At 32.6% G+C, this 24544-nt stretch overlaps 1 protein-coding gene and 1 long non-coding RNA gene across 7 annotated transcripts in view; one reads left to right on the top strand and one right to left on the bottom strand.

The window, feature by feature from the left end:
- Synd (protein kinase C and casein kinase substrate in neurons protein Synd) overlaps positions 1–24544 on the bottom strand; it is a 58733-nt gene that overhangs the window by 7122 nt on the left and 27067 nt on the right. For 2 of the 6 annotated variants that reach the window (XM_033333965.2, XM_033333961.2), the window contains exons 2-4: positions 4124–4515; positions 3644–3832; positions 1518–1538 (exon numbers count right to left, since the gene is read on the bottom strand). In XM_033333965.2, the coding sequence (XP_033189856.1) occupies positions 1518–1538; positions 3644–3832; positions 4124–4486 (573 nt within the window). In that variant the 5' untranslated portion in view covers positions 4487–4515. Of the gene's footprint in view, positions 1–805; positions 818–1517; positions 1539–3643; positions 3833–4123; positions 4516–19383; positions 19558–20820; positions 21119–24544 lie in introns of those variants that run through there. The other 4 variants (XM_076617590.1, XM_033333962.2, XM_033333963.2 and 1 more) reach the window with 4 other exon arrangements.
- Positions 11266–12222, top strand: LOC143302610 (uncharacterized). The gene is made up of 3 exons (XR_013058239.1): positions 11266–11349; positions 11681–11887; positions 12065–12222. It is a non-coding gene; the product is annotated as an uncharacterized LOC143302610 (long non-coding RNA).

The following is a 24544-nucleotide window of genomic DNA, read 5'->3' as shown; positions in this document are numbered from 1 at the left end:
TAAATAAAAAGAAATTTAAAAAATGAACGTTTAATATATAATATGTAAAAACTTTAAAGTTTCACATTATATATATATATATATATATAGAATTAATAATTTGATTTTGAGAATGGAATAATTTAATAGATTGACTTATAGTTTCTTGGAAATTACAAATCTACAATTGAAGAAGGTAGGTAACTGGCCAAGCAATTAGAGCATAGTGGTTCACAAGATTTAAAAATTTATGCACAAAGGGGATAGAGAGAGCAAATTCTATGTTGAAACGTATTAGGCCACTATAATTCACTTCTAAACAGAGATAACGAGCAATCATCGAGTAATTATCGAAGTAAATTGCAGAATTATATATGAAAGAATTCATGGATTTATAATTCTGTTCTATATGTATAATATTTGATTTCGCTAAAAGATAAATTGCAAAGTTTCTATTTAAAACTTTGTTTAATAGTGTTTTAATTCTTTCGTTACTTTCCGTCTATTCTTTACATCTTTTACTAATTGAAATACAAACATATGAGAATGTCATCTAGAATTTTGGTATAAACTTTACTCTTTAAATGATAATCAATAAATTATTTGTTGAATATAAATCTGTCAAGTTGTATAAAAATCTAAAAATTCAGTTTTCCAAATTTAGAATATTCTAGATAATATAGAAAAAATCTATTTTTTTCGAACTTTCATCTTGAATTATTTAAAAAATTGAATTTTGAATCTTAGAACAATAACCATTTAAAAGCTCGATGTTTACGTGATAAAATTATTACTCGGAAGAAAGCGTGAAACAGATTTTGCTTACCAGCAGAGCTTTCTGTAATGAAAAATGAGAGAATGTTAATTAAACATACATGCTGCATGCATTATTATTATACATACAAGCTGAACGTCTCCTATTTTAGATTTCCTAAAGGATTTTCGCATTCTGTGGCCCCATGCATCACATCCACAAACTGTCATCTAAAAACGTCGTTTTTTCAGAAGATCGCCTCTCGTTTGGCGATTTATCAAATTCATAACACTCGAGACGTAGAGTAACGTTTTTTCCAGATATTTTATTTCTATAAAAATATCATTTCAAAACAGGTTTCGAAATCTTCTTAAAAATAACAGAAAGTGATGCAACCCAAAATAAGGGAAAATAATTTTGTGCACTAACAAAATTCTACGATCTACTCTTGTTCATAAAATATTAAATATTTATTTTACTTAATATTTAATATTCAAAAAAATTATATTGTAAATATTTCGTGTAACTGTATTGTACGTAAAAATGGTTGAACATTAAATTTCACAATCAATATCTAATAATGCAGCTGAAAGATTTAACGAAGTTTACAGTCCACGACTGAAACGTGCAAGAAAAAAAGGATCATTCGGACACTCACGAAAAATTTGGAAGCGAAAAGACAGAGAGTACAAATATCGATAATTCTCAAGGACACAAGACAACACGACATGCAGATTTTCGATAAAAATTAAAACACGAGATGTTTTTTTTTTGTTTCACATACGTTTTCAGAGCCTCGGGCCATCTGAAAATAATACTTGCTAAAGAACAACAGTATCTACTTTTATATTCAGCCGCGATTGCGTAATCGAGATACATACTAAATGCTAGTATTACGCACATGTAAGTACACACTGTGTATCAGTACGTACGTATGCGTTATGTTTTGTCAAGAGTACCGTCGCTTCGAAGAGAGAAAAATTTGATTTTCGTAGAATTGTACGTAATACCTTCTATATAGAACAACGGATGTATCTTCTATTTTATTTTTAAAAAAATATAATATGCTACTTAAAGTGGTTGGAGAATCGTTTTATGTCAAAAGATATCGCTTATAAAATTCGTTTCTATCTCCCTCTCTCTCAGAGTAATTTATACATGTCGGATTTACATTAGAATTAGAGTTAGGGGCGTGAAATGAATCTTCGTTCGGACTACACGATGTCGTTATGCAATAGAGAAGACATTGACTAGTGCAAATACGATTATTATAGAATTGGACAAGTAACCGTGGTAATCAGATACTCGAGAAACTAATGACAATGATCTTAGGTTCAATAACGAATCCGCGGTCAACGGGATGATGGATGAACATGCTCACAATATCTAAGTCGGACTCTTTGTTAAAACGTGGAATATCGATCGAGCGTACAGACACTAAGTATCTCGCTAATACGACCTCACGAGAGAATGACTTTCCGTCCCGGTGATACCTCAGAGGAAAACTATGATGGGTGTGTCTAAGGACACGAGATCATCGGATTCGTCGGGGATATCCTACGTTCGGAAAGTAAGGGAAACTGACGTTGCTGCTAATTGGTCAATCTCCATATCGGTGGTTAGAAAAAGATGCTACCCGCCCTCGAGGGAAAGTTGTTGGTGGGAGACGCCGTTCGTTGAAAAATAGGTCTCTCCTATCTTCCCGTAGTTGGGACAAAGACTGTTTGTCTGTTTGAAGGACTTTAGGTAACTAGATCTTAGATAACGGCTCTCGGGCTAGCTGATCACGTACTGTGGAGACGCGTCGGCATCTGGTAACCATCATATCCAAAGAATAGGATCCGCGAGCCACGGGACAGAAACCGTTGGAATGTTTACTGTCGCGTGCCGCTACAAATATTTCTTTTAAGTAGAGTTATAGAATTACTCCGTACCTTTGTTAGACAAAGCGTTCATCCCGTGACCGCGGCTACGTTCGGCGACTGTCTGCCGCCTCGAGCCCAAGCTCACTATCACAAATCTCAAACAAATACAATCGGATCGAAAGACGACAATTGTTTAATTACGCCTATGATAGAATCTAGATTACGGTGTTAGGGGATTATCCCGAAGTTCCAAAGGGGAGGCTTCGATGTCCTTTCATCTCCGACATATATACATATATATAAATATATATCTCCAACATTAGTGGAAGCGTTAATAGAAATTATACATATTTTAAATATTAGATTAGATGTAAGATAATTACGTCCTAATTTTTAGAATCGTTCGATTTAAATAGTGTGAAATTTCCATTAGTTCAACTTCGATTTCATCTCGTTTTGTTATCTAACAACAATCCAGGATATCCAGGAAAACGAAACACAGCGTAAAAGAATTTTAATTAAGAAAACTTTTCCTCGTTTTTAAAATGCAGATCGTCTAATAGATTGTTTAATGTAAACTTTTAATCAAATATGTAGATAATAAAAAAACTTTCTTCTTACTTAATTCCAAGTCATACAAGACTGGAGATTTTTCCAATAACTTATGCAATGACTTACTTCTACGGATATTCAAATAATTGTCACAAATTTAAAGATGAAAACACTGTACGTTGATTATGATTATTCATTTAATTACAAGTTTCCGTCCAACATGATTCTGAATAGTAAACAATTCTCTCAACCATTTGTTCAAGTGTCATAATTTTAATCGTTCTAACTTGAACGAAGCGTTCAAAGTACTCTGTTTTCTTCAATACATTACAATGAGTGGTCGAAAAGTACCTTTTGAAAGCGAACACGATGACAATCGCTGTGATTCAAATATGTAACGTAACGATTGCGCTAGTCGTCGATAACGTACGAGTGAGAATGATGTAACTGTTCATTACTGTAATCGACATAGAGAGGACGACTATCGTTTTACCTGGTCAGGGGAAAGCGAACTGTCCGCCGATGCGTTCCTTTCCATGTTCGCCGCGGTTCGTTCGGTTTTGCAGCTGTTGTGGTACTCGGACTTTGCTTTTTCAACCTTCTGCAAAAGCTTCGCCCATGGTTTCTGCGCCTTTTTGAACGCGTCCTCCATCTCCTTTCGCTCTTTCAACGTCATCATTGACTGCAATTTCGAACCACATCCAAGTGTGCAATTTATTAATTATTATGAAAACCTACGTGGGGAAAGAATTATTTGTAAAGATAGTAAAATAAAGATAAAACGGAGAAAAAAATGTGAAAGTTTAAGGTTAAATGTTGATTTATTCAACATTGTTCCAAAATACCGATCCACTAATCAAACATTTAACACAAAGAAAAAGCAAACGAAAAAAGAAAAGAAAGGGAAGAGAAAAGGAAACATAAACTTTCATCTCGATATGTCAGAGATTATTCACAAGAAAAGAGCACGTACTTTGTGATAGGTCTCTTTCTGCCACGTTTTCACTTGGTGAATGATGTCGTTACAGAGATTCTCTTTGACCCTGAGGTGGAGATCGCACAGCCTCTCCGATTCAACGAGAACTCCTTTCCAAGCAGCCTCGGTGGTTCCATATTCCGGTCCTTTTTCGATCTTGTCGTTCCAATTTTTCGACCAATTTTTCAACGCTTTCGCGTAACTTTTCTCAATCTCTGCTCTTTCTTGGACTAGAGCTATTAAACTATCGCAGAGCTTATGGCCATCCTCGATCCTCTTGGTCGTTCGTTTATAGTTACCTGGCTCCCAGAAAGAGTCCGAGGTTGCTATCAGCATGTTGTCGTCGCTGTGATGTGACATCTTAGCCTAAGTCGAGAAATTCCTTTCACCTGTAATCAAGAATTAAATGAAAATATTATCATGGATATTCATTTGTATGGACAGAAATCATAATGAAATATAAATTAATAATTCATGACATGTATTGTGATTTGTTATTTATCATATTTATTATAGTATTTAGTTTATCGCGTGGAATATGAATTGAGTAATTATTAGACTGCGGATGTTTATGTATTTATGAAAAATTGTAATATGCAAATATATACGGAATATATAGAAGTATGCAAAATATAAGCAAGACATAAATACTCGTTTTAATATTTAAATATAATATTTAAGCGATTTTAATTACAATGCTCTATTCTGACCAATCATTTTTATATACTGTCTCTATATCATCATTCTCTTGTAGTACTAACAGCTGATACACGAACGATTGTAAACTTCTATCCGTGGATTATCACCGTAAATAACATAAGCCAAATAGCTAACTAGATTATATGCACATCGACTGTCCTGATTTGATATCCAATTAAGAACGATCGTTACAAATCTTTGTCCACGATGCTATGCTATTTCTTTCGATTACGAGACTATAGCAGAGTGAAGATTACATATACGACAAATAGCAGTCTGTTTCGAAATTCTCTTCTCTTTGAATCATATTGGAGCCATCGTTCGATTAACTTTCACGATATAACGCACGATGTTGCGTGGTAACTGGAGATCGTTAAACTGCAATATTCGTTAAGAATGCAAAGGTAACTTAGTAATGTGTATAAAGTTGGTTACGATCGAGAGGTTCATAATAAGCACGATCCTTGTCAAACTTTTGACTTTTTCATGGAATTGGTATGATGAAACATGATTTATGTTCTGGCTTATATAGTCAAATGAAAATGAAATAATTCTACAAAAACAGGTTCTATAATTCTAAGGTTCTATAATTTCGTGATTCAAATATAATTCCTTTATGATGTAATAATTATTGATACATTTATAGAAATAGTGTAATATGATGCGTATTTCGTCACAAGAAATTGAAATGTACTGAACAGAAATTAAACATACTAGAAGATTTCCTAGAAAGCGACAAACATTGTTATTTTTTCTTTTGAGCTCTTCCATTGTATTTCATTGGAATTGTGTCTACTTGTATACGTATATGGAGGGAGATGGAGTCTGATTAGGTCAACAGTAGGATAACAGTGACAATTAGTTGGAATAGCTTGTTGGACTCGTTGCATCTCCTAAATCTGGCACACATGCAAATTTGATTTCGCACCGTACACAATTGTGGTTGTACTGACAAAACTTTATGGTTTCCATAATTGAACTGTCCTGTAGCAGTTGTACATTGTAAGTACATTTTATTGCAGCCGTGTATCATTGTTTCTTTAATCCATGAAAATCATAGATACGAATTTATGTTCTCTTGTAATCGAATCGAATCGAGTAATTTCATTTAATAATTAAATGAATAATGATATTTCATAAATAAATCTGACATAATTTCCTTTCATAGAAATACTTGGTTTGCCAAATGTTGACTTTACTAACGAATCAAAAATCTGTTGATTGATAGAATGAAATAATTCAATTCATCTATACGATACTCTCCCTTGACCGAGATCGATTATTTTATAAATCGTTCTATAAAAATAATTTATTAACATACCAGCTGTTTTACCGCGAATGTAATAACGTAATCATCGACGTCTCCTTAATTGTCTTTTTCTTAGTCCACTTAACTGCTAATACGTAGAAAACAGTTTTTGACGCACAAAGCAATAAAGTCTTTAGCGCACTTGTCATTAATCAGAAATACTTTCTATAAAAACACGATTCAAGGAGCGTGTTTAATTCGAAACTTTCAATGGTACAAAAAAATAATTCACGTGTTCCTGTTACCTTGATATTAGTTTTTTTTTCCTCTTATTCGACCATTAAATTCTAGAAGATTTTATTTTACTTTGTACATTTAGTTATATTTAAATATTAATTTAGCATATAGAAATACATATTGGTGTATTTTAATTCATGTAATCTTTTCTGTGTAATAATTGTCGCGCGTGAGAGTGTTTACTGGAATAAAAAATTTGATCTTCTCCAGGCGATAATAAATTATCTTAGAGTATTCTCATAAGAATTACGTGTCGAATATCAATTTCATGGAATTATAAATTTGAGAGTGCAACGTTTTGTGAACGCGACGCAATCAAGATGTTTGGATTGCAAGCTCAGCACTTTCATTGAAACAAAGCGGTTGTTAATGGGGACACATTGCATCAATACCGGAGTCGAGCAGAATTACTACATTACTATGTTACGCGAGCACTATACATACATAACAGTTATAACAATCTGCATGAAATACATTTAGATCTTTCGTTCTTCTCATTTAAGTTGTTACGATTCACGATTGGATCACCAGGTGAAACGTATAATCGTGCGATAAGAATAATTTTGAAGCAATTAAAGAACCATTTATTTAGGTAATTAGCGAAAATTATTCCATGTACCAATTTATTCCATTTTAACAGTACACTTTAATTGTTTGAATATTGGATAAAGAAATTGTAGTATAACAATAATAATAAGAAATTGTATAACAATAAATTGTAAATTTCTTTCGAATTTTGTTCAATTATGGCAATAGTGAAAAATATTAATTGATAGAATAAAATTACTGATACAATTTGACGATCAAGAATAGACCAGGTGTTAGTAACAAACAAATTTTTACATCTTTATAGATTTATATATTTTACAGATGTTTTATTCTTTTAACTTTTTGGGTATTTATACTGGAAAGAAAAATTATTTCGTCCATTACATTTTCTATTTATAAACGCCAATATATTGCACAATCGTAGATTACATAACGAGAACCTTGAACGGTAGGAGCTGGGATAATCCAGATGCTGAAAATTCGAATTCTGGTGGATCGATCCCATGATTCAAGTTCATTGTAATATTTATAACTTCAACCTTATTCAATAATTCATAGCGTTATCAACTCGATTGTAATAATTCGTAACATAAGTTAGGATAACTGAATGAGCCGAGCTGTGAATAGATTAATTTATTAATCTTGAAGTAAGATTATTCTGAGTATAAAACAATTTGTTCGAAAATATTATCTACTTCCTTTAATTAGAAAATCTGACCGACATAAATAGAGAAAAGCTGTTTTTAAAATAACAAAGAAATTTCAAAAATTATATTAAAATAAATTAGAAACCTTCAACTGGATACCATTTATTCTAATTAATAAAACGATTTAAAAAAATTTAGAAATTCCTATTCAAACAGGAATCGAATAACTGAAAGCTAAATTAAAAATACTATTTTCCGATTCTAAAGTAAAATAGAAATTCCAGAAATCGTAATAAAATAACTAAGTTTTAGTCAGATATAATACATTAATAAATAAAAATTCTACCGACCGGAAAGTTGCACATTTTTTAAGTGAAATAGAAACTCTCTCAAGCTGAACTAACTTAACAGTAATATATCATTAGATATATATAAACATCTGAACAAAACTACATATATACAATCACAACTAACACATTCTTAAATTTTCAACCTACCATACATCATTTCTCTGAAATCTTCACTTCAGTAGATCATAAATTCTCCATTTATCCTCTCGAGAACTAGAAAACGAACAGAAACTAAACAACTTTCTTCCAACACGGAAATCTCACACTGTCTTTGTATTTAATCATCGTCGTATATATCCACTTTACGTACACCTATTTAGCCTTGTGCCATCTATTTCACAGCTGAAGGGCCCTAGGATCACAAATAACTCGTCCAGTAGCAATAACGCTGAAATCGAGTAATCAACACGAGTCATGGCGCCTACGAGATCTCTGATACCATGCAGCTTATCGAGCCGGTAGAGCAACATTCCACGGTACGGAATGGCCACACTCATTCCATCAGCACGCTCTCCTGCGAAAGAGCATTCTCCATGGAAGGTGCACTGCCACACTAGTGATGGGATCAAGTTCGATATCACGAGTTCAATGACACAAATAATAATAATAATTAAACCGACGCGACGCACCATATGCGTCAATATCAGAATGTGTCAAAAGAACGGACACAAATTTCATATACATTTTGAGATTCGTTTCAAATTTTATCAATATGATCACGATGTATCTTGCCTTATTATCAATGCTAGTGAAATTACCAACAAAAGCATAAAAATCTTTTATGGTAAACGTGAAGATACTTTCGCGAATAGCTCTATAAATTAGTATAAAGCGTGGATTCCCAAAGTACGAATCGCGTTAAATACTAAAATATGGGAGTAATTACATGTTCATTGAAAGAGTTTTACTCTTACTCATCGAGAATCGTCGGATGAACGATTGTAAGTTAAAGATCGCGTGAGAATTACTGTTTCTGTTTAGTTTTCCGCAGGTCTATGTTAAAGTAATTTTGAATTGCTTATCGATTAATTCTCGACTGCAATTACATTCCGTGCAATCTTCGCGTGGACCGGGGAAAAAATTTGACGAAAGTGGGTCTGTCTCAGCCTATAAATGTTGCGAAGCCATGGTTTACAGGATTTAAGACCAGATGATCGATGCTTGAATCTATTTGCGACGTACTTAAGCCCATCGCTACTCGTCACGCTCTGAACTGCACGCGCTCACATACACATAGAATTCTCGCGTGAGAGACGAAACAGGAAACCATTTGGTTCATCTGTTTTTCGCTCGAGACGCCGAAAATCGAACTCCACGAAGCCTTGATCCGACCTTCTCCTCCTCCGCGTGGAGCTTAAAGGCCTTTCGATCCTCTTGCCTGGCAGCATTCCGCGGTTTATGCTTCTTCTTTAACATTTTTCGTCCTTTCGCTTCTTTTTACTGGCTTCCTCGATCTCGTGTTTTTCTTTGTTTGCTTGTCGACTTCTGTTCAGTGTTTCTTTTTCATTTCAGATGAACGACAGATTAGGAATGAGCTTGTTGACGGTTGATTGACAGAGATGTAGTTAAAATTGTGGAAAAATTTGGTTAAACGAGTTATTGAAGGAATGTAGACTTTTCTGGAAAGATTTTGAACAATTCAATTTATTGGCTTTTATGAATAATTAATGATTTTGTGATATCGCGCATTTCTTAGCGATTTCAAGCTGTTAATTTTTTACACTTATACAATATTAATGATATTAATTTAGAAATAAATAATATATGTACATTTCACATGAACCATGAAGACAAAATATTCCGACTTTTGTCATTTCCTCTTAAAGTCTACTTGTCTGGAAAATTCCGATCCTTAATTACTTTGTTCCCAATATAACTAAATAAAGTAGTTGAATAAGCCCCAACTGCATTAATTTCCATTGCGTAAGACCAATTAAACGTTAATAAGGAAAATAAATGTAAAAGTAGAGAAAGTAAACTCCGCTTGTAAACTTAACTGGAAAGACTAAAAATACACGAAATGCAATTCGTTGATAGATCGATGTCTCGTGACGCTGGGACGTCAACGATTAATCATCGTCTTTACATAATCGACTATGAAGAAAGAAAAGAAGGAAAAAAAACAGTCGATGAAAAACAATTCCAGATGAATCATCACGTTCGTTTTGTTTCATTATGTCACGATTATCAGCTTGCGCCCAAGAGTAAAAACATGATTGCATTTGCTTGATCTTCTCTCACTGGTACATCATTTGTCTCCGAATTTTTTAAATTTTTAACCCGACATCTCAATATAAAAAGCTACGATATTTTACCGAGATGGAAGGATAAGTAACTACGATCTCCTTTATTGCTATTTAAAATATACATGATTCATCGTTGATTGGTAAAAAGCGGAGAAAAGTTCATCTTTGATCGGGCTATTTTTTTTTCGATCATCTTCCATATTAGTGACATCATACTCGACAGAAACGTGTTGGAATGTCTGTGTTTTGTGTGTTACGATCACGATAAAGAATGTCGATAACATTGAAAGGTACGAATAAATGTGACTAACGTGAATTATTTTAAGGCAATTTATAAACGATGAAATAAAACTGTAACAGTTTTATTCTAAAACTTTCGAAATTCCGAAATTGATAATTCTTATTTTAATCTGACATAATAAAACAAAATAACCGAGAATAAAATTCTCAATATCAAAATCAATATGTACACGCAGTATCATTAGTTGTTTAACTAAATAGTTTATTTAACAAATGAAACATATAGAGAGTAGCGTCGACAACCTCGATTGTGATAATCGGTCTCGATAGCAACGAGACAAACAAAGTTCATAGTTTCATATAAAAATAACGTAGTCAATGTTGATGTGGTTACACAAGAATGTTATTTTTATGTAGTGTCTATGGCACGAGTATGATAAAAGGAGTTTTACGTGTATTCACCTTTCTCTTTGTAAAGTACATAATTACACTATAGGAAGGAATATTTACTTTCCGTAACCTGTAGAAAACTGTGGTGTGAAACGTTAGGCAAAAATATAAGATAATTCTTTGAGATATTTAAAGACTGATTTAAAAACGGATAGTTCTTTAAATAATCCCTATTATCCACATTCATGAATCTACTATCTATTATTATTCAGGGTAACATATATTTATAAATTAACAAGTAAAGTCTTTATTTTGTGTCGATATCTACACATACGAAATAAATTTCCAAGGAAAATCCATTTAAAACCTGCAGATAAACGTCGGTTAACGATAAGGCAACCTTCGGATTATATACACATCGTAGAACATTTTTCAATATACATTATTCAAGTGTTTTTCTTAAACAAGTCATGTACAGTACATTAGGGTACATTTCCGTAAAAGCAACAAAAGAGGCACATTACCTAATTTTTCTTATCATGATTTTTCGATTAAGGTAAGTGCAATCAATCGGAATGCACGAGATTTCTTTCTCTATCTAAGCAGATAATCATGCTTTTTATATTATCATTTAAAACATTACATTTCATCTTAATCCATTATAAGCCAACGCTGTTTACACAACATTTCGCTTGCAAATCTTTTTCAATCATTTTACATTATCGAATTCCGCGCTTTAACGTCGTAGCTTTGAAGGAGAATTCGAAAGATTTGCTTAATACTTTTGTCATCACCGTTTCTTCCATCGAAATTCTACAATTTTATGAAATTTAAAGAAATTGAAGTACGCGTAACATTATGATAAACTGTTGCTTGGTCCTTAACAGCTTGAAACTGTTGTCAAGAGAAAGGACAGAGGCAAACTACTTTTAAACAGATTGTTCATTAAGGCACGAGCAATAGCTCGCAAGAGATCAGAAATCTGTTTGGCGGGAATTTGTGTCGCGATGCAGCAAGAACAATGCTGGGAATACAACAACCGAGGAAATGGATGGCCTTAAAAGCAACCTCGTACACGAATTGCCGAGGAAGAAGTAAGAACTTTACGTGTATCGAATTCCTTTTGGAACCAACTATGCGCTTCGTCCTCATCTTTTCGGCCCGAGAAGAAATATCTTTCTGACCCAATTCTCCAATTGTAATTATATCTTCATTTATAGGAGCAAGAACGATGACATTGTATAAAAATATGAACTGTTTCATGATTCTAGAAATATTCTGATGGAAGAATACGTAGCAGTTTGTTAACATGCTGTCTGCTGAACAGAGGTGTGGTTCTTCGTTAGGACTGAAATTTTGTTTCTTGAAACTTGTCAATTTTTGTACGTGATGCCAACGTGCTAAAGAAAAGCCATGGGTGTTTTGTAGTTGATTCGACAATAGGTGATTGATTCGTCAACAATAAAGATTTTTATTATCAGACTGCGGATTTTTATGGAAATTTATATTTTTATGGACATAACTATAGAAATACAATTTAAGTAGAAAGACTCGTTTTATATATTTTATATATTTTCGTGTAGTACATACATTCTCTTTTTTGTACCTCTGTATCTTTAAATTTCGAGTAAACGCGTAAAATATCACAGTTATTTATCATTTATTAATATTGATTTGATGCAAAGGCTTAATTTATAATCAAAAGAAATGTTTTGATTTCGTTTCACATATACATGTAGTTCGTTCTTATTGAAATGTCCAATTTATGTGGAAAGCTTCAGCAAGTAAGATAATATTTTCTATTACAAAATGATGCTCACTTCTACGTGACTGACAGCTATCGACAGGTTGTCGATAGTTTACGAAACACTTGTGTTACGTAACCACACGATACTATGTTACGATCAATTTTCCCAACTTACTATGCAGGAACATGTTTCATTTTAATCCAATAACAAAATCAATAAACACTTGTGTCTACGTGTATAAGCACATTTTAATGAATGTAAACGTTCTAAACTTAGTCTAAGACCTAAACACAAATTTTCGCCAATTGTTCAAAAGTAAAAAATTCTGGCCGATTGATTTTTTCAGTTACCACGTGTATATTATGAAACCAACAGATGTCCCGATGTAATACTTATGAACGATAGTGTACTTTAGAGGAAATAGGGTGCGAGTTGACCTCTCGCCTGGAACTTCTTAACTGGTTCCTCGAAGTAGTTCTCTGGAGCGTCTCAAAGAGGCCCGGCAACATGATTGTGTAGGAAAATGAGCTTCTTTCTGTAGCAACACGTCGAGCAATTCATGTTTTCAATACCCTTACCAAGTGAAATAGATTCGCAAACGGTGTGAACGTGTGAGTGTGTCATTCATGGAATCATCTTCTGGGTAGTCTGATGGCTTTCAACGAACCAGCGCGGGTCAACATACTCGGCAGACACCGAAAAATTTTTCCCTTCGGTTCATCATCTTATCGATCGCCTAGTTTTTAGTCGTATCAGGGAAATGAGACAATTTATATCGAAAGAAAGAAACATTTCGGTAAATAAACAACAATTTCTAATGGAAGAAATATCTACTTTTTAAAGGAAAAAGAATGAAATAAAACTGGAGGAATATTTTTTTGATTTTTGAAAGATGTGGATATTATAAGAAACATAAAGTAAATAGAAAATAAAATTTGTAGATTTTATGGTACGTATTTGCTTTCAGTATCAGCTATCCTTATTTTAATCAACGCTTACCTACGTATTTCTGGCGCTATATAAATAATGAATTATTAAATGGAATGAATGATAATAAACGAAGATTGATAACTATGATAGAGGCTTAATAAGTTTCAATTTGCTAATTATTGAAATCGCAGCGTTTGGCAATGAAAGATTGCGAATAGTAATTTGTCGTCGACACGAGGTTACTGGAGATCGACCTGGTTACGGTTTTCATTACGTCCTTGAATTTATGTGCGGTATCCGTATAATACACTCAATTTTACGGCACGATCGAAATAAATGGGCTAATGCGTTTTGTTCCTTGCTTTGATAAAGAGATTGAAAGTAAAGTGTGTCTATTGTACATCGAAAGTTTTATAAAGAATTTAATTGCGATCGAGGAAACTCTTTGAAATGGAGAAGATTATTATAATTCATCGTCGACATTGAGCTAACATTTAACGATTTACTAACTTAGTAATTTAATAATTAGTAATTATATATTTATATATTACAATGTACTTATGTATATTACAATAATCTTTAATAAATTATTCTGAGTGAAGAAATTTTGTACCATTAATCCGAAATTTAATAATTTAGCTAATATTTTATCTTATACTCTAGAGCACAGAGTAATTCCCTAAATATAGATGTAGGTTAAGACCAATATTGAATTTCGATAAATCAGCAAATTAACGTCAATTTATCGTATTAGACGTTGCATAACGCAGAAATTATCGTTCGATAATTTTAGACAAGTTATAAATTCATAATTGAAATTTAATTTAAAAAGATATTTTTCCAATTATATTCACAGCAAAACTTAATTTTGAATATCTCATTTTTCAATTATATGTGTGTAGGAAACGTTGCGATATAATGCTCCGCTATTTTCCAGTTTTGTTTACATTTTTGAGTTACTTTAGAGGCTGAATGCGAAAAATAGATAAATTGCCAGATTTTTAAACGTCCGAAGAAGAATGTATATCCCAGATTTTCAGCCATTATAATTTTCTCTCCTCGAAGATTAATAATCACAAACAAATTAATTTTAATATCAAAAGAAAAAACTAATACCAGAAAAATTCTAAGAAAGATTAATTCTACATTTTTCGTTTATAAATTAGGTCATTCTTTATAAATATATTTACAAATTATTTCTATTAAGAAATTTCAATATAAAGAAGAAAGACTAATATATCGATAATAAAAGGAAAAATACCTATTTTATATAATAAAAATGATATAATATAAGATATGATATATATAATATAACGTATTAAGGTTGTCTCAAAAGTTTCTTCTTGTTGCAATAGAACAAAATGGATCATACATAATTTGAAAAAATAATATAAAACAAATAATGTTGTGGAGCTATTATTTCCTAATAAAACGAAAGAAACTTTCGGGCAACCTGATATATATAAAAATGATTTTTTTTCTCTTGAGTCTACCTAGAATTGCAAGGACGAAAGTCAGAATCTTTGTTAGAAGTATTCTTTTCAGAATTTAAGATACAACGTTGCAATTAGGCCAAGCTTCTCCCATTGGCCTTGGACAAGAAACCCTTTAGGTCATGACGTCATACATTGTTCAGAGTTGTGTTGTGGTAGGTTACGTCACTACGTTTCAAAATCGTACAAATATTTGTCGAGCAACAGAATTATATAGAAGAAAAAAGTAAACAAGGAATCTTGATCAAATTGACTCTTTGCTCTGTCGTGACCGCAGAATCCTATACTTAATACACTAAAACTTTATATACCTATAAAGATATCGAATTTTTAATAATCTTACGGTATAATATAAAATTTACTGAATTTGCCTATGGAGTGATAAATCAATAAATTTATATCATAGATATAGGTGCTAGCTTTGTATTAGCTATCGTAATTAAGAGAATGTAAATACATAGTATTATCTTGGAGATCAGCAAATTTTCATATGGGACATGTCGTCATTTTTTAAGCAAATAATTTTTTAATTACATTAGAAATAACTGAGTTTCCTAATATTAACCCATAGAGATACAGTAATCATGATTTCATTAACTGATACATAATTAGATTTTATTTCATATTCAATGGAATTTGATACTTACAATTACACGCTGTGTAAGTCTAAAATATGCAAATGCGTATAAGATACAAAAGACTTATAGGTGCAAATTTCTTCGATCAATCGGATGTAAGGGAATAAATAAAAAAGGTAGTCGTCTTATCGTGTAACACATTTTATACATTATATCGTTATCGTTCCTTTCGAAAAAATAATTATATTCATTACATCGCAAATATTATAAAATATGCATTAGAAATATAAGATTGTAATCACAATTCATCAGTGTTCCGCGTAGCGTGAATAAAAAATTCACATGAAACCAACGCAATTCGTGTTTTCCATATTTATTACCATTTACTATCTATGATTAAATGACTTGCGAAATTTCTTTTCATTGATTTATCGTAAAGGTTCTATGAACAAGAAGAGAAGAACAGGAAGTAATGCACTGTAAAAAGATGTGAGAGAGAAATCGTCGAATAAAAATAGTACAGGGCAGGGTTTATGTGTATAGATCGCGAACGAGGGTTCTGAACGAAAAGAAAGGATTTGAGTCCGGATCGATGGTAAAACAAGTCTTGACAAAAAGCTCTTTTGTTCGGGAACACAGCCTCTTGAATTGAAGGATGTATGCAACTTTGTGTAGCTATGCCAATTTCTGTCTTCGTTTACAATCGTTGTCTATTCTTTTCAGCTTTATTCATGCAACTTGCAATGAGAGTAATTACAGCAAATTTTATTTAATTCTTTATCTGATGCAAACCATATTATAGAAGTTCAACTGAACACAACTAAAACAATCGTAGAATTACTTTCGAGTAATCTTTGGAAAGACCTCAAAAGCTTAAACAAGATACAGTACTACTAAGGATAAGATCATCTAATTAGTCGATCCTTTAATTACTAGAAGCACCGTAGTATGACAAATCACGAGTTGCTGGCCAGGAGGCTGAATAGAGAAGCCATGATTATTACAATTATCCCTCTCTCTTTTTCTCCTTCTACTTCCAAGCCATTTCCTGTTTTCCAAATTCCTTTCATCGTAAGTATTAAATAAGTTTCCGGCTAATTAAAATACTAACACGAAGACACTTGTACCGTTGTAGCAACGCTATGTTTGCTCTCGTTGGTTTACATCAGAAGTGACGTATCTCAATTACATCACTACAATTGAAGTCTAAAGTTCATTGAAGTTTTAAAAAGAATATTGTTGTAAAGATGATTATTGCTTCTTCCCTTTCCTTTATCATTAATAATGTATTATTTCAAACTTATGACTTTATCGATGAAATAACGTGCATGGCTCTTGTTGAAATTTGTTTGACAACAAAATGAGTGAATTTTGTATGAAGAGTATCATAACCCAGAATCGCAGTAGTAACTATGAATTTATCGAGTTAAATGAGAATATTATAGTATTTTTCATAAAGCTCGATGTCTTATTATACCAATTTTCTGTCAAGCCACTTCTTGTTTTCCGAATTCTTTTCATCGCGAGTAGTAAGTAAATTTCGGGTAACTGAAATTCCAACAAAAGCTTGGAAAATGGATGAGAATAGCGAGTGGAGTGACACAGGAAAAGACTTGAAATATTCGGGGCGTAAAGATTCCGACAAATTTCAGTGCCATGTTTCATCTCTAGGCAGTCAAGTTGCCTCGTCGCTGAGATCTCATTTTAACCGGTGCTCCGACGAAATTTACGTGAATCAGTCAGCCACGAAACGTTTACAACTTCGCTTGCAACCGAAATTGCGATAATGCAGAAAAATTTGAAAATTCTTTTGAAACCACGGGTACTGTTCTACTCATTTGTCGAATCGTTTGGAGGCTATGTTTTTATGTTTTGCTTGTTAAAGTCACTGTAGATATTGGTAATTAACATCACCCTGCCTATACACAGGGTCAGATCCCTAGTACAGGGGGAGCGATTATTCCATGAGCGATGATCGAATTAGCTCGTAGTCGAGAAAAGCCAAGGTTAATAATCAGTATTAGGGCATCGTGAGAGCTTGATTAACGCTGATGTCGACCTGAATCGAACTTGGACGATATCATTCACAAACAGTTTCAGAAAGAAACATTCAATCTCGTTTCTATGGAAAAATAGAGATTGATAACCTATAAAATCTCTATGAAATGCTAGAAACTGATAATCTATATCTCTAACGTTTCTACAGGAAATTAAACACTGATGTTCTAAATCTATAAAATACCTATGAAAAATTACAAATTGCTCACTCCGATCGCTTTGATAGTTCTACTGCTAAATTATAGAAAATTTAATCAAATGAATTTCATGCACCATTGATTAGACAATTATTCGGTACTACTTGAACTAACGATCTCTCATACTCTTCAGATCTTGATTAAATCAAAACCGTCTTTAATATAAAGCGAAAAGGATGCTTGCGTTCGCAATAAAAAGGAAAAAGAAAAAAAGAAAGACGAGAAGGGAAGGAAGAAGAGATGCATAAGGGAGAATATTCGAAGAGCAAGCGTGCGCGACTGTGTAACGAAGCGCATCCGTAATACGCGTCTGCACACGTAATAACATACGAAAATAACGAAACAGGGAGGTTAACGTGTTGCAGCATTCATCGTGCCAAGCTTCTCGTCCCTTTACAACTTCCTCAAATTACCAACTTATACGCGGTGTGTTTGTCACTCGAGCAACTTTGAGGTATTTCAAAAACCTGGATAATTGGCTGTTTACCACTCTTCACCTTCTATACACTACGTTTCTCTTTTCATTAATGGGAATTATTCGAATAAGGACGATTTTGAGTTAATCTTAATTACAGAATTTATGAAATCTAATGACTTTTATTCTTGAATTACATCTTTAACTTTTTCGCTTTAGTTTTAGATTAATTTTGTTCTTAAGATATTAATTTGTAAAGAATGATTGAAATCTATGAATACTAAGCTGTCTTGTGTTTTTTGCACTACTTTTACAGTACCTTTTAATGTGTATGATGCATGATGATACAATGGAATATTTGTTTTATGATTGATTGACGATAACTTCTTTTTATAATTATTTCACATAAGCTAGTACATATTAGAAATATTCCATGATAATTAATTTAATAATTAGTGTGATCTATTATAATTAGTATAGATAATAGTATGATATATGATTTTATTGTAAATGATAAACATTTGAATTTTATTTTGTGCTTTCTTAAACACAGAGGAATCGCAATTTTTTCATTATCCAATGGAATATCGTATTTCCACGATTAAATACAATAACGAATAAGCATTGCACGCGGTTACAATAATTAGCACTATAATTAATATCTTTCTAAAACGAAGCTAACCGACCGACAACCATAACGGAGGTAGCATTTTAAATAAGCCGGGAGCATATCCGAGTCTGTGTTTTTCTTTCTCGTTGAATTATGGTAAACCGCTAGCCATGCTCCTCTACTAGGCTACATTCGAAATTAACTGTATCCTTCGCAAAGGAAATGCAGTCTCTGGACGCGTCTACCTCATCCTTACAGTGTAATTTCCCCTTTTTCTATTTTATTTTCGCTCGCGTGAACGTAATCCGCACACTATACCGGAATTTAGAATCAAGCTTTCGAAGAATTGATACGCGTCATTATCCTTCAGCAACGCATGGTATGCGTATTCCATATTAATTCACTTACAAACGAATACAAATGTAAAGAAATATCGCTAGGGCTGAAGCACGTACTTCATTAATTTTCAAATTCCATTTTCTCGAAAATGAAGCGTCTTATGAACAAATTTTATTCTATATTTTTGACATATTTTTTCTTAACTAAGTATCATCCCCTTACCTATTATACTGGGATTACTGGAACACCCTATATAAGCGAGGATGTTGCGCACATAACAATGCATCCAGTTATCGAAGCGTATCCTTGATTCATTCCCCTATACGTAAATACTTGGAACATTCCGTGTGCGCACACTTTACAGCCATGCTCCGCATTTCTACGTTCGTGTTTGTTCTGTCGTGTGAATCGTTCGATAAATTTATCATAATATAAAATGTACATCGCTGTAGTTAATTCTATGTGGGGACACCTTATAGAGGATGTGGCCTCTATATAAATAACATGTAAAAGCGTGCAGAACATGATTCCTTGTAGGAAAATAAAAAAAAAAATATAGAATAAAACTTTTTTCATTCTCGGGTTAGTTTATGAGAAAATCGATTTTGAAAATTTATGAAGTATACATGAACATGGCTAATTCCGGATTACAGAGGATTAAATAATCGACAGGAGGTCATTCTACGTGTGAAAATAAGTCGAATATAAACATGTTCGGGCTCTATTTTCTTGAAAATAAAACGTCAAACGAAAAAATTGCATTTCATATGTTTTACTTACTTTCGCTTCTACAATAACATCCTATTGATTGTTTACTCGTATCCATATCATAGTAATTAGCTATGTTCAAGTATGTTCAAGTTTTCAAACTCGATTTTCTCGAAAACTAAACCAAAAATGAGAAATTTTTATTCTTTGTTATTTTCTTATTTTTCCATAACAAATCACGTCGTGTCGGCTTTCTCGTGTTATTCGGCTGTGTCTTGTAGATCCACAAATCAAAAGTCGCATGTGCAACAGTGTATAAAAAAATGATAGTAAATATACGACTTTTAAACACTCAATTCATCAAGTATAAATACATCCTCAAACTAACTAATTCTATATTTGGACTCCCCTATATACACAGGATGGTCTAAAAATTAGTCCCCCCCTCCCGATTTTTTAAATACTTCCAATCGATAGACAGAAGAATGTTTGGAACAAAAGTTAATCAACTTTCAATCGACTATAAAGTTGCAATATTAAAAAGTTCTTTATACTGTAATTTGCAGTCGATTGAAAGTTGATTAAATTTTGTTCAAAACATTCATTTGTCAGTAGATCAGAACTATCTGAAAAATCAGGAGGACTGATTTTTAGATCACCCTATATATGTTTATACCCGCAAAGAATTTTTCAATTAAATCTTGTACGTTTCCATTCATCAAGAAGACGATAGTAAGTATACAACTTTCAAATATTCACTTTATCAAGTATAAAAACACTGTTAAAATAATTAATTCTATGCTAAACACCCTATATGCCCATAAACGACACGCTAATTAAATCTTGCACGTTTCCATTCGTCACGATAGTCCGTCGCACGCGCAGCAAAGTATGTACATACATTCATACGCAAGAAGACGGCAGTAAGTATACAACAGAGAGGATTTTTACCTTGCCTGGATGGCATGGTTGAGCAACGATCCTCGTGAAACGGAACAATTTTCTTAATTTATACCAACAGAACGGAATTACGGCACCGGTTCGATATCATTGAAACGCGCCACTGAAATGCGCCACTGAAATCACCGCATACTTTCGGTCGGTTTGAGAAAGCCTGATGAATCGACGGCGAAGTTTATAAATAACGCGTCGACTGAGAGAACGCGAAGGAAATCCACACTGTACGACGCGACGGTTCAAAGTAAACTGACTCGACTGACTGAACTGACGACGTTCCTCTCTCCAGAACTCGACTACCTCCGAGGCTCAACGAGAGTGGAAAAAGCAATACGCACACGATGCGATGTTGTGTTATATGTTCGCCAGAAAGGACATGCAATTAGTCGAAACGATAATAATAGCTAACACCTCATACTGTATTCTATGATTTAATCACATCTAGCTACCAGCAAATTCATATGTTTTTAAAAGATTTTACGTTAATGACTTTGAGATTAGTTTCGTGAAATATATATAGCGACTTACTAAAAATATTAGGTTGCAGATAATCACATATACTGGTAAATATTAGGTAAATAGGAAAAGTTTTTTTTTTCGTTTTATAAGAAAATAATGGATGCGTAACATTTTTTGTTTTATATTCCTGTTACATTTGTTTCAATAGAACAAAATGGATTACACATAATTCTATAAAATAATATAAAACAAAAAATGTTGTGCATCTATTATTTTCTTATAAAACGAAAGAAACTTTTCGGACAACCTAATACTTGGACATTTACCATAGATTTAACGTTGTATGTATAACACAGAATTATAACATTATATCTTGCGTGCATTTAATATACAATTATATATCGTATGTATATATATAGATAGATAAATAGGTATACAGTATAAATATATATATACAGTCATGTTTAACCGTGAACGCTCAAACACATGGAAAAATACGAATGATACGAAAAAATGTTTCAGACAAAGGTTGCATGAAATCAACGGGGACATATACTGTACCCATGTCAAACTTTGAAATGTACAGTGAAGCATATTACAATTTTTTAACGGGAAACTGTCTTTTTATTACGTGCTCTTGCTAGCTGACATTGAGACGTTTCCAAAACACGTTTCCAATTCGTGTCTTTCGCACCATCTGTTATCGAGATATGAACGTTGAAATTCGACATGTCGCCAGCATTAACGTCGCACGGTGTACACCGCAGAGACACAAAAGGAAAATTTCTCATAATCATAATCTTAATACGCAGTTTTCCAACGTTTCTAAAACACTCGGTCAGTTCCGAGCAGTCAATTCAGCTAATTCCTTGTATTGCTCGCTTCAATTTGTAAGTTCATATGTCTCGAGAGCGGGTTATGCGGAAGATACAAGTTTGTAACATTTTGAAAACATCTGAATGTCAGCTAGATTGAAACAAATTTGGACATGTATATGCAAATTATGAAAATGACAAAAGATAGTCTACAAATGTATAGCTAGTAAAAAATTAGTATACAGCATGAATCTTAAACATATAAGAAGCGTTAAAAGTTGAATACCTGTATAAGTCTGTGCGTTTGCGGAAGAATGATTGTGGACTTACTGAGTCACACGCGAGGTGTTTAAAAATTTATGGAGCAAAGTGAGTGGCCTTATCAGGCTGTCGTAGATTGATATTCGTACTTGCGGAGAAAAAACGGGGAGAGATAAAAGTTTTGTGCTTTTTTCCGGGGAAGATAAGGTAGATCGAAAGAAATTCTTTTTTTAGGCGATGACATTCGGAAGATTTCAAGATACTTCCTATTTCTCCATTTTGTAATTTTTTATATCAAAACATATTTCCGATAATGGTGGATTTATGTTCATATACTGTATGTTATTCACAATAAAAGTAAAGTTGAAAATATGTCGTTAATCATACGTGTTTGAAACTTGAAAACTACTGTTCGACCCATTTATCACTACGAGTGATAATTACGATGCTAATGGAAGTGTTAATGCGGTTGAGTAACTCTTTTTTACATGCTGCAATATTTACTGTCTTTTATTCAAATATCTTTATCAACAATTCTTATTGAAGTTAAGATTTTTCAGACTTCTAAAATATAATCACTACATCAAGATTCATCTATTCAATGTAATACATTCCAATTTTTATTGACAATTGCTTTCAAGAAATTAAGTTCCAAATATATATACAAAAAAAAAAGGAAACAAAATCTTTAATTTTAGGAGAAGCAAATATTTTTAGTAAAAGGATAAAGTACGTTCTTCTACAAATAGTTGCAAAATTTCTTAACCAAAAAGAATTATGATGAGGTAAAAAACGGAATCCAAATGTTGCAACAAGATTAAGTTGGAAGAAAACAATTTCCTATAAAAATTAACAACGTAAAACTCATTGAATTAAATCGAATGTTGAATTTCAAATGACACACGATTCTTCAATCTGCGCAATTGATCCAAAGCAATAAAATGACGAATCGATGAGTCCCCAGTGTTACACGCGAAACCAACATTGCTATAGCCGAAGGTCTGGCGCACGCTTTAACCGCTAATCGATTAAGAACAGAAGAGAGCCTGCGTAACTACCACTCCTTCATCGTAAAAATTTATTTGCTTACACCGCTAATTAGCCCCACGGCGTTATATGCGTCCTCTATATCGCAAATCGGTCAAGGATGGTTAATTTTTTCCAAGCAATTATGAATGATATAAATTGAATTTATGATCTTTTGAAAATGATAAAGATAGATACGTATCATATTTAGAATAACTAATAACAGTGTTTTAATGCCTTAATTTGACAATTAATTTTACGGATCAGTGAACATACAGGCTATCAAATTAAAAAGAACATTACCATATTTGCATAAGGAGATAATTAAAAGAGAATAGTGAACTTCGATCCATGATTACTGTTAATAGCAGTATATATCGTACTTTACAATATGACGTAAAGCAAGCTGAATTAACTGTTTAAATAAACGTAACTTTTGTTGAATCATGTAGACCTGATATTTGTTATTCATACTGGCTATCGTTTGATCACGAAGCTTTATGTTGTAAGGCATAAAAACAAACTTTAACAGCCATGTAGTCAAAAATCATTGGAAAATATAAATCTTTATTATAAGAATAGTTTATATGAAAAATATGTATATAGGAAATAATTGAATTATGTAATAAATTTTTGTACTTCGACTGTTTAAAATTTGTATTATATTAATAAAAGTTTTATTTCCTCCTTTCCACCTAATACCATCTAGTCACACAAATCAACTACTATCATCGATTATTAATGGGAAATATGAAACAGTAAAATATTCTTGAAAATTTATCTGATAGATTCATTAAACATATACTGAGGAAATATAATTTTCTTAAACTTATATATTTATAGATATTTCACGGTTGATATCATTATTATGAAACGAATAACTTTTTGTAATAATCTATGTACATACACAAGTGTTCACTATAACGCGATTCACTATTTTTCTGTCATTTGCCGCCATGTAATAAAAAGTGTTTTGAACAGTACTTTAATAGCGTCGAGTGTACTGCAAATGACGATAAAAAGAATCCCGAAAATACTTTGTTTTCAGAACGAAACCAAGGTCAGCTTGGGTAACATAAATAGGACCATATGTTGTTTTTCTTTATGAAAGTGTAGGAAACTTAATGGCAAATTAAAAAGCATACTACATGATATTT

This window comes from Bombus vancouverensis, chromosome 4 (genome assembly GCF_051014615.1).
Source record: "Bombus vancouverensis nearcticus chromosome 4, iyBomVanc1_principal, whole genome shotgun sequence".
In the NCBI taxonomy this organism is placed as follows: Eukaryota; Metazoa; Arthropoda; class Insecta; order Hymenoptera; family Apidae; genus Bombus; species Bombus vancouverensis.
This window is presented reverse-complemented; position numbering and strand designations above follow the sequence as displayed.